This window comes from Pituophis catenifer, unplaced genomic scaffold (assembly GCF_029215685.1).
Source record: "Pituophis catenifer annectens isolate HBS135680 unplaced genomic scaffold, rPitCat1.0.hap2 SCAF_3, whole genome shotgun sequence".
Classification (NCBI taxonomy): Eukaryota; Metazoa; Chordata; class Lepidosauria; order Squamata; family Colubridae; genus Pituophis; species Pituophis catenifer.
Window position 1 is genome coordinate 109,183,650 of NW_027256883.1, and position 12,055 is coordinate 109,195,704.

Consider the following 12,055-nt stretch of genomic DNA (forward strand, 5'->3'; position numbering starts at 1 on the left):
TTGATGAAAGGGAACGGACAGGACCATGTAGCTGCTTGTGTTGCCCACCCCTCTGCTGTGGCTGCACTCCTGGTGGAATGGGCTGTTACCTGCCGAGGCAAAGGAAGAGCCTGGAGTTTGTAGGCCTTGGCGATGCACGCCTGAATCCAGCGGCCCATGGTCAATGGAGTGACTTTGTTGCCCAGGGTAGAGGGCTGGAAGGACACAAAGAGAGACTCTGTCTTCCTGAAGAAAGAAGTCCTCTTAATGTACATGTGGAGGGCCCTCCCTATGTCCAAGTTGTGCCACTTCTTCTCCAGGGTGTGTACTGGGCCCGGGCAGAAGTTGGTTAGTATAAGTTCCTGAGCCCTGTGGAACCATGAGTCCACCCTGGGGACAAAGGAAGGGTCCAACCACAAGACCATCCTATTGGGATGGAAGATACAGAGGTCCTTTCTGACAGAGTGGGCCAACTCTGAAATTCATCTAGGTTCATTGCGCCCCTAATGAACCTGCACATGGCCGGGTGTTAAGCGAGGGACTCCAGATCCCCGCAAGAGAGGACCGAGGACAGGGTACACCTGTTGACGGATAGTGTTGGACGATAGCCCCTTGTCTAGTCCTTCCTAGAGGAACTCCAGTATCTGGCCACGGATACCGATGGAGGGTCCAATCCCGACCTGGAACACCAGGTGCAAAAAGTTTTCTAGGCTGCAGCATATATCCGATTAGTGGAAGGCCTCCTAGAGGCCTGCATAGTCTGAACTACCCAGGAGGAGTAATTGTCCCGGCTCAGAAGTCTCCGCTCAAACACCAGACAGTCAGCTGAAGCCGCTATGGGTCCGGGTGGACCAAGGCCCCCTGGCTGAGGGAGATTCTGTCTGACGGTATCCTCTAATGTCTGTCACCGGCCAATTGACCAGGTCGGTAAATCATGGCCTTCTGAGTCAGTGTAGGATCAGAAGTAGGACCTCCGCCTTTTCCACCAATACCTTCCAGATCACCTTCGGAATGAGGGAAGTGGAGGGAAGGAGTAGAGGAGTCCTCGGGGCAAGTACTGCGAAGAGCATTGACCCTCTCCACCCCTGATACCACAAACCTTGAGAAGAATCTGGGCAGTTGAATGTTGTCCTGAGTGGAGAACAGATCCACAGCTGGAAGTCTGAAGCAAGCCGTCAACTCCTGAAATAAAGCCTGATGAGGTGCCACTCTGAGTGGTCGACAATGGACCTGCTGAGCTAGTCCGCCTGCACATTTGTCACTCCAGAAATATGTTCTGTCCTGAGGGACAGAAGGTGTCTCTCTGCCCAGAGGCCTAGTTGTTCTGCCTCTTGCATGAGGGACCTGGAATGGGTATCCTCTTGGCGGTTTATGTGGGCCTTGGTGGCCACATTGTCTGTTATGACTAGGACGTATCTGTCCGAAACCATGTCTTGCAACTGCCTGAGGGCCAGGTGAACTGCCCTAAGATCCAGCCAGTTTATATTGTGGCCTCCACTTATGGCCTCCAGCAGGGTCGAGCTAGGCTCTTCATGCTGGGCTGGCGCGGAAAGGGAGCGATTACTGAGCTCCTGGGATTAGCAGCGTGGAGCCAGGTTCATTCACACTACCCCGCAATCACAAAATACCTTTCTGTGATTATGCTGATCGATTGGCCTTCAGCGGGCTCGAGCCTAAGCTCTTCATGCTAGAATCAGTCAGGTGGCTCCACTGGTCAGACCGGGATACAGCCAAGTGGATGTCAATCTCCCGCAAAGGGTCTTTGCTGTGAAGAATCCAGGAATAGCAAGTTATCCAAAACCCGCTTGGGGAGCCGCTGTTAAAGGCGTGGCAAATGTCTGGCACCAAAGAGTATGCTTGGAGACCCAGCAGGGACTCAAGATGCCTCCGTGAACTGCTGGAGGCTAAGGCTTGGGAAAGCTGTTTGAAGGGGGTTCGGAGTACAGGAAGTCTGTCTGAATAAGTGCGGCTGCTGCCTGCTCCCTCGCCTTATAGCAGGCTTGGGCTTAGCCCTTCACGCTTGTAAGAAACCCACGGCTCCACTGGCCGAGACCGGAAGCCAGCTGGGTGGTAGTTTGTTCAACGATCTCTGTTGCTGAAGAGAATCCTGGAGATTTGTAAGGAGTATTTGTAAACATGCTTTCCAGAATGGATTGGAGTGACTGCATCTTGAACCGCCTGTAAATTAGTAGGCAATTCAGCCTTTTCAGGTCCAGAACTGCCCTCCACCACCACCACCCCGAGGTCTTTGGGATTACAAACAGGATGGAATAGAATCCCAGTCCGTTGGTCCTCTGGAACCAGTTGGATCGTCTGAATGTCCAACAGATGTTGAATAGCGGTTTCCATGAGGAACTTCTTATGATTTGTCCCTTGAGATGGGACAATGAATGAAAAACCTCGGGGGTGTGGAGAGGAACTCTAGGGAGAGGCCCAATTTTACCGTCTCCAGGACCCAGGCATCTGTGGTGATGTCCTCCCAACGCTTGGCAAATAGCTCCAGGCGGCCCCCAATGGGAGGTCTTGCCGTCACTTTGAGCGTTGAAGGGAGCGACCTCCTCCACCCGAAAGGGCAGCTTGTGCTGGAACTGCCTGTTCCTGCCCAACCTGTCCTGCTGTTGTTCTTGTCTCGGGAAATAAAGTCTCTGTGACCACTGAAACCCGGAACTGGAGTCCGGCGCACGACCAGAGGGGCGGCAAAAGTAAGGTGAGGCATGAAATTCGCCTTGCCTGAAGAAAGATGGCAGAACTTTCCTCCTATCCTTGGACTCCCCTAAGATGGGGTCCAAGGCGTCCCCAAACAACTTCTCCCCTTTAAAGGGGGCCGAGGCTATTTGTGCCTGATATCCGCCTGCCATCGGCGGAGCCATAGCAGGCGGCTGGCAGCCACTGATGACGCTATGGCCTTTGAGGTGTACTTGGTCACATTGAATGTAGCGTCAGCTGAGAACTCTGCTGCGGCGATAAGTTTATTAATGTCTTGGTGGGTCTGAACATCCCCAGCTGGAATGTGCTCCTGCATTTGGCGCAGCCAGAGCAGAGAGGCCCTGTTGAAAAAAGAGGCGGACATGGCAGCCTTGACCGCTCATGCAGCCACCTGATGGCCTCTTTGAAGCGCTTGCTCCGCCCTCTTGTCCTCTGCCTTTAGTGTGTCCTCCAGATCACTGGGTATGACCGAGGGTGAGGACAGGACCACCACTGGAGCATCTACCATAGGTGTCTGGAGCGCCTGGGCCAGGTCTGGTCCCACATTATAGTTTCCTCTCTGATGGAGGCGGGTTGGGGCCTGTCCCTGGAGAGGTCCATTGTCTTTGTACCACATCAATTAACAGCTTGGGTGAGGGAATCACCTCTGCTGTAGTGGTCAGCTCCGAAAATAGGGAGTCCATAGGATCTGCCGCATCAAAGGCAGGATCTGACACTGTAGAGTCTGGACTCAGGCAGGTCGTATTTCGTGCCTTGAAGAGGAAGGAAGTAAACAGGGCAGATCTAAAAAGCCCTGTGAAGGCCGGTTGGTCCAGTGCTAGTCCCTCATCTTCTGAAAGTTCTGCCTCCTTTGAGAGCGATAATTGGCTCTGTCCAGAGGGGGCTGGGGAATAGGGCTCTGAGAAGGCCAAAAAATCCCCTGGTGGTTGGGATATTTGAGTCTGTCCCAGCTGCAGGGAAAAACCAGAGACCACAGAGGCCACTCTGCTCTGCTGCAGTCCTGCAGCGATGCCCTGCTTAATGGCTTCCGCAATCACCGATTCCATATTGGAAGGAATTTTCAAAGTCTGGATCAGCCCCTGATCTAAGCCTGGCTGCAGTGGGTATGAATGTTGCCTCAGCAACACTTGCCCTCTGTGCACATGTGGCGCGGAGGCAGGTGCAGGGCAGCTTCGCTCCTGAATTCTCATCCCCCCTCCTCTCGTAACCCCCTGGCTAGCTGTGGATGAGCTGGGAGTGTGCGCACGCATGGAGAGACCCTCCTTAAGCAAGCCGTTGCCTGCCCCGTACGTGCCTTTCCTGAGCTTTCACGCTTACTTGAGGAGGGTCTCCCCGTGCGTGCACACGATCCCAGCTCAGCCAGTTGGCCTGGAAGAGGATCGCCAGAGAGTGCAGGAGCGAAGCTGCCCTGTTCCTGCCTTCGCGCCACATTTGCACATAAGACAGCCTTTGCTTCCTGCCACTTCAGGCTGGAGTCCAAAAAAGAAATAAGAAGGGCAGGGCCAACCAGTGATGGGACAGGAGTGGAAACTCCTCACTTTGAAATGGCAATACAAATCCCCAAGGTAATTATTATTTATGTTGTATAAGAGAAAGAGTAACATATTGCTTTGGCAATTCACATGTCTTCCTAATATGCAACTATTACACATCCACATGAACTTTTCAATTGCCTCAAAAGAGTTAAAGTTATACCCTTAGGAAAGACACATCCATGTTCTCACTCTCAGTCTCACTCTCTCCCTCTGCACTTGGCCGAAGAGCTGCCAGGGGTGGGTGATGGCAAGGCGATGGCCAGAGCATTAGTGCAGGAGAGAAGCTGTGTCCTGTTAAGACCCTCCTAAGTGAGAGGCCGCCCAACCCGCGCACGCCTTTGCTGCGCTTTGGCGCTCGCTTGAGGGTCTCCCTGTGCATGCAAACGTTCCCGGCTCAGCCACAGCCAGCCAGGGAGTTATGAGAGGAGTGGGGGAGGAAGAGGACGGTTGCCCGAAGGGAGGGGAGGAGACAAACACACACATACAGAGAGAGACATAGAGACACACAGAGTGATACACAGAGAATGGGTGAGAGAGAGACATAGAGAGACACATACAGAGTGATACATAGAGAGGGAGTGAGAGAGGGAAAGAGAGGGAGAGGGAGAGATACAGAGGGGGGAGAGGGGAAGATATGGAGAGGGACAGACACAGAGATACAGAAAGAGGGGGGAAAGAGAGGGGCAGATAGGGAGAGGGAGACATAAGAGAATAGTTTTGTGGCTGGGTAGGCGTAGCTAAGTGGTCATGTGACTGACTGGGAGTGACATCAAGTTGGCCACGCCCACCCAAGTTTTGTGGCTCCTGGTGTGTTTTTTTTCTGTAGGAAACAGGTCCAAGTGGCTCTTTGAGTGTTTAAGATTGCCGACCCCTGCCCTAGAGCATAATTTACTTGCATTAGAAGGAACCAGACAATTTTCATTTCCATATCAATTACTAGTCTGTTTATGACATGGTTTTAAAAATAAGAATGACCAAGTGCAAAGACAAACCTACCCCCCAAAAATGCTAAAAACCCCAAGTATATTCTTACTGCAAATAGTTGAGCATAGGATTAATTATGCCACTGAATATTTCAGTCCAATACATATTGCAATACTTAATATAGGCAGTCAACTTACAACCATTCATTTAATGACTGTTCAAAGTCACAGTAGAACTGAAAAAAGTGACTCATGACCAATTCCCATACTTGCAGCATCCCCACAGTCACATGATCAAACTGTAGGTACTTGGCAGCTGGCATGTATTTATGATGGTTGCATTGTCCTGGGGCCTTGAGATTGTCATTTGCAACTTTCCTAGGGAGCTTCTGACAAGCAAAATCAATGGGGGAAGCTAGATTCACTTAACAACTGCAATGATTGCTAACAACTATGGCAAAAAAAAAAAAGTCATAAAATGGGGCACAACTGACTCAAAAACTGCCTTGCTTAGCAGTGGAATTTTGGGATCAATTGTAAATTGAGGACTCCCTGTAATTAACGAATAAATCAATGTAAGCAGTTGAACTTACTCCTTGCAACTAAGAAGTGGGCCTTGAGTGTTACTTTGTGTCCCCTAAGGCAGAACCCACCAATTGTTGGATGGGCATTCTGAAATTGAAGTTCAATGTCTGAAGGATACCCAGGGAAGGCTGCTAGGAGAGCTTTAGGTAACAACTAACTCCAAAAATTCAAATGCTGAATTTTTATAACTAAAGTAGTGGAAACTTATTAAATATTACTTTATATTTTTCTTGAAGACTGAACTTGTTCGTTTATATTTGAGAGGCTTTTTCCTTGATTACTTTATCTGGTACTGCTCGAGCTTGTATTGAATCTTTAAACAATTTAATAAAGCACCATCCTACCCAGGGGGTAAAATGCTACTGGTTTGGGAGGACCGGTAGTGGAGATTGGGGCTAATTTGCCGTATTGGTAGCAATAGCGGCTGGCCATGCCCCCAAATCGGACCACAGCCCACAGCCCTGCCATGCATCCCTGCTGACTTCCCGTGGCCAGCTTGCGAAGGCAGGCAAGCGGATGGCCACGTGGAAGGCAGGGTAGCATGGCAGGGCTGTGGGAAAGGGAGCTAGAAGCTTACTCCCTTCCCAGCAGCCCTGCTATGCTTGCCTGCCTTCCACGCTGCTGAACTCATTGTTCGGAGCATCAGTGATCTAAGGAAACATCTTCCAACTCTTCAAGATCGACTTTAAGAGTGCCGAGAAGCCGACAGCAAAAGTAGCGGCAGCGGGGGCGATGGGGTATGTGTGTGTGTCCCACCGGGGTCCTCCTCTTCCAGGTGACAACCAGGGCTTCGCTGCCTTCTCTTTTCCTCAGAGGGACAGTGTCTTTCTCCAAGTCCTTGCGGAGAGAGGGACAGACACACACACACCTGTTCTCCCCCCGCCGCCACTACTTTTGCTGTTGGCTTAAAGTCGATCTTGAAGAGCTGGAAGACGTTTCCTTAGATCGCCACCAAACTCATTGTTGGGAGCATCAGCGATCTAAGGAAACGTCTTCTTACACCTTCTCCTCCCCATTCCCCCCCCCTCATTTTTCCATTTCTGTACCTGGATTCTGCTAATTACACCATCTCCTCCCCATTCCCCCCCCCCGTTTTTCCATTTCTGCACCTGCATTCTGCTAATTACACCTTCTCCTCCCCATTCCGTTTCTCCCCCCCGTTTCTCCATTTCTGTACCTGGATTCTGCTAATTACATCTTCTCCTCCCCATTCCCCCCTTCCCGTTTTTCCATTTCTGTACCTGGATTCTGCTAATTACACTGTCTCCTCCCCACCCCACCCCGTTTTTCCATTTCTGTGCCTGGATTCTGCTTCTGCAAGAGAAGGCTCCGATGTTCGCTTGGTTGGCAGAGGGAAACTCAAAGCATTGGGGGCTTCAGAAGGGCAGAATGTGCTTCAAAATGTGCAACTCCTGGCTCTAACAGTGAGTGCCGTCAAGTTGGCCACGCCCACCCGGTCACATGACCAAGCCACGCCCATCAAAGCACACCCACAGAACCGTTAGCAAACATTTTTACATTTCATCCTGATCCTACTGTATAGCTGAACACTTAGTAAGACTTTAGTAAAACTTGTCAAATCTGTGCAATATAAAGTAGAAATAAACCACTATCATTAAAAAGAAACTGGTTTTTTAAATGCTTTGAATTGTTCAAATATAAAAAATATGTAAAGCATTTTTGCTCATAGCACAGCTGATCTTCTCACTGATAGAAAACCATTTTCCCTGCTGCATACCTGGTCCAAGGAACTGACAGCCTCTTGCCCTCACTGCAGCCCAAAGGTTTGAAGACAATTGCTGGGGATTCTGGTGCTGAAGAATAAGCTCAGTAACAGTTCTTTCACCCAGAGATCGTGCTGCACGCATAGCTCGGATCCGCCCTTCTTCTTCCACCAGCTGGCAATGGACTAACGTCACAAGCTTCCTTTGCATGGGCCGACTAAGCACACTCTGAGTTGTGCTGTTCAATCCTACACCTTTATGAAGAGAAAAATGTTATTTTTTTGAATTTCTTGAGGGCAACGCAAAAGTTATATACAATCTACTTGGGGCTAATTATTCAAATAGTTTGCAAGGGTTAAAAATTTTATGGTGTTTAGATCTGCTGAGGAAAATGTATACATTATTCTTCCGACTTTCTTCAAGGCACAATTTCTTCTGCCTTGAAATTTTGTTCATGTTCAAATTAACTGCTGTGAAACAACAACACCATTCCCTCCAACTGGAAGTGAACTGGTTCCTTTCAGGACACCAAGTGTCATAAATCACATAATCATACCATAAAAGCTGAAGGGAGGTAGAAAGGGAAGAAAGCACGGTGGGTAATTTTTTTTTACATGTTTTTCAAATTACTTGCACTTTTTTTCTTAATTGGACATTCTTTACACATGTTGTCACCAAAACATGGAAAAAGGATGACAAGCATGATTCACCTCTTGCACTGCTGAGCGGTTTAAGGTATAAGGCTAGTTCTTCCACGCATTTCCTGGCTTCCTCATAATGTTTAGTATCTTCAGCACCACTACGTAGAGTTATTGGTTGCTGTTCTGGCATCTGTAGAAAACATAAGAATACAACAAATATGTTAAGAAATGGCTACTTTCATGTTTTTATTTCTCCCACCTATGTCTGCAAAATGTATACACAGTTCCTCACTTTTCATTGTCTATTCCTGTCTTGAACAAGACAGAGCAGTTATTGAATAGTATAGAACCGTGATAACGAATCTATGGCACGCGTGCCACAGGTGGCACGCGGAGCCATATTAGTGGGCACGCCAGCTCAGCTCTGGGGCGCATGCGCGCGCCGGCCAGCTGATTTTCGGGCCTTCTGGGCCCACCAGAAGTAGGGAAACAGGCTGTTTCCTGCCTCTGGAGGGCCTGGGGGCGGGGTGGGAAAGGCCCGTTTTTCTTTCTTACCTGGCTCCAGATCCTCTCTGTGTATCTGGGAAGGGCGAAAACAGCCTTTCCCACTCCCTTGGAGGCCCTACAGAGGCTGAAAGGGACTATTTCCTGACTCCTGGTGGGACAGGAAGTGACTTTTTTCCTGTCCCCAGCCTCCAGAGACTCCTAGAGAGGCTCCTAGATTCTCCTAGCAAAAAAATGTCACTTCCTGTCCCACTGAGAGTTGGGAAATGGGCCCTTTCAGCCTCCGTAGGGCCTCCAAGGGAGTGGGAAAGGCTGTTTTCGCCCTTCCCAGATACATAGAGAGGATCTGGAACCAGGTAAGAAAGAAAAACGGGCCTACCAGGCCATCATGTGCCAGGAGCGGGGGGGGAGGGGGTTGCGCACGCATGCGCGTGGGCACGTGTCTGCGTGACCCTCCCCCGCCCCCCCCCTCTCCTGGCACGCAATGGCAAAAAGGTTAGCCATCACTGGTATAGAATCACAATTTTTTTTCTTTTTGTAACATTACAAAAAGAAAAAAATTGTGATTCTATAGTATTTTATACACAAACACATTCAAGACAGAATACAATGTTTTCAAAACTACAAAACAAATTTGCTGGATTCCCAACAGCAGATTGGTTAATGGTATACTATTTAAACAAGCTTTTTTTACATGGGTTTCACACTTATTTAACATAGTAAAACTATTAATTGATTGCCTAGAGCTAGGCACCCTACAATGAAACTTAGGGACTTTAGGAAACTCTTTCCTTAGCCAGGTGATGATTTATATACCTGAAAATGTTATGGTTTATTACATTTGTTCATTATTTACTTTTTCTGAGATTTTTAAAAAATACAGTTGCTTATTTGATGAAAAAAATGACAACTAGTTAAAAAAAAAATCTAAAGCAGGAAACTAAGGAAATATTCCCTTACTTGAGCACCCACAAGCTGCAGCAAAGCTGAATTCACAGGAAGATGTTCTATGTCTGTATTGATAGTGGTCTGGTCGAAAGGACATGCTTTCCGATGGAGCTTGTTCAGGCACATCTTGCAGACTGTGTGGCCACAACCTAGACTGATGGGTTTCCGGATCGTTTCGTCGAATGTTTGTGTGCAAATAGGGCAGGAGAGAAAATCCGTCCATTGTGGAGCTTGTACAGGCATTGCTTCAGGAGTTACTTCACAAGACAAAATCTAAAGCAGATTCCACTGGAATCAAATTTATTTTGAAAAAAAAACCTGTTTTTAAATAGTTTCTGTAAGTACAGACAGTCAGCACATAGTGTGAAATATAACCTAAAAAGTAAACAGAAAAAAATAAAATTAGCTGATGGAGATTTTATGTGAAATATTACTGAAAAATTCATTTTATACAAAAGACAGAATAAATGGTATACACAGTACAGTGTGTATTGCTTTCTCATGATTGATCAAAAAATTTTCTCTGCTGAACAAAATATTATGATCACTTTATATTGCTCAATCTTTTTACAAGAAAACTATTCTATTAGCTTTTTTTTTTTTAAGAAAAGAGTTATAAAGTTGCCTCCCTGACCCTTATTAAACCACACTAAAGTGTATGCAAACTACATGCTATGTCATGTAGTTAATGGTTTATTTTCTAATAAAAATTTATTTGAGCAAAAGTATTCATGACCAATCCTTGAAGTTATGGCTGCTGCAGTGCTCCTTTGGTAACATTATCAACATTTGGGTGCTTGGCAGCCCACCTGCATTTATGACCATAGGGGGCCTTCAACTCCTCACACCCTCTTATCTCCCCCCTCCCATCTCTGCCCTGTCTCCCTGTACTCTGCAACCTCCAACTCCCAGTGCTGACTAGACGTGCCTGGCCTGGTCCTTTGCAAGGAAGCTGCTGGCCATGCAAGGCCTTCTTCCTGATGTTGCATGTGGCTAGTAACTGCTTCCCAAAAGGCAAGGCCTGATTATGTGCCTTGTCAGCAGCAGCAGCAAACTGCGAAGGTCAGCTGTGGATGACACGGGCAGCAAAGTGCAATGCAACCTTGTTTAATGACTGCCTCATTTAGTGACCATTTGCAGTTATGATGGTAATGAAAATGTAATCCTATGACCAATTCTCACATTTACAACTTTTGCAGATCTGTAAAGCAATGGAAAACTGATGTGAGAACATAAGCACAGTTGTGGTTCCACTAGCAACTTCTTTGCTTAACAAATGAGTTGCTGGTCCCAAACATGAACGACTTGTAATAGATTAGAATAGAATAGAATTCTTTATTGGCCAAGTGTGATTGGACACACAAGGAATTTGTCTTGGTGTATATGCTCTCAGTGTACATAACAGAAAAGATACATTCATCAAGAATCATAAGGTACAACACTTAATGATAGTCATAGGGAACAAATAAGCAATCAAATCACATTAGGAAATAGTCAATATAATTTATGCAAGTTGCAGAATTCACATTTTTCAGTGTACAATTTAGTAATAAAATTTCATTTTTAAAGTGCATCAACAATACACAAAAAGTGGTATTTTCATTCTAATAAACAATGCAATTATGTTGGAACTAAATAATACTAAAGTGAATTTCTTAGTCATTAATTAATAAATGACATATTATCACCCTTTTTATATTTCAAAAACACTCTTTGGAAATTACATTTATATATTCTTTATTTAATGCTTTTAGTTCTTTAAATTTCTCAATCTTACCTCATCTAACCTCAGATTTGTTGACCATCTTCCTCTACATATATTCACTCTTTTTTCATATATTTATTTTGTGTACAATATGATCAAACCATGTCAATATATTTCTTTCATGCTGGTCACTAACTTTTGTTTTCAGTCTGTATTTATTTAGTCCACATTCATTCTTGATCCCATAACTTATTTTATTACACAAACCCTATCCCACTGCACTCAATTTTTTTTCCATACAGATAGTCCTATTGGGACCAGAATTTCCTTGGCTAAGTGATGCAGTCGTAAAGTACACAATGTCATCTGACTGCATTATTTTGTGACAGCAATTCCGGCAATCCGAGTTGCTTGTCATAACTCCACATGAAAGGGGCTTTAAGTGGGAAGCAGAGGGAGTCCTTGGTTAGGAGCATCAAATCACTTTTTTATTAGACATCATATTCCATAACTTTCTAACTGATGTAATTGTTTCCAGAGATAGTACAGTTTTAGTATTTATAGATCTTAATACTATCCATCCAGCCAAAAGTGATATATGTGCATATTACAAAGTTGCACAAATTGGAACATTAACACCAATTGCTGGCTTCCAGTATGTAATAACAGACAATAGGTAAATGTAATGATGTAGTTCTAGATCTCAAAAAACAACTCTTTCTGCATTAATTGGTGGTTGCAATTTTGGTAAAAATATTCTTAGAATCAAAGAATTCCATAGAAATTTTCTAAACAAAGAATTTAT

At 46.1% G+C, this 12,055-nt stretch overlaps 1 protein-coding gene across 1 annotated transcript in view; it reads right to left on the minus strand.

Annotated features, from left to right (window-relative positions):
• RC3H1 (ring finger and CCCH-type domains 1) overlaps positions 1–9,831 on the minus strand; it is a 38,434-nt gene extending 28,603 nt beyond the window's left edge. Inside the window, exons 1-3 of the mRNA XM_070939221.1 lie at positions 9,558–9,831; positions 8,163–8,283; positions 7,467–7,706 (exon numbers count right to left, since the gene is read on the minus strand). Of these exons, the coding sequence (XP_070795322.1) occupies positions 7,467–7,706; positions 8,163–8,283; positions 9,558–9,788 (592 nt within the window). The 5' untranslated portion in view covers positions 9,789–9,831. The remainder of the gene's footprint in view (positions 1–7,466; positions 7,707–8,162; positions 8,284–9,557) is intronic.
• Between the last annotated feature and the right edge of the window lie 2,224 nt (positions 9,832–12,055).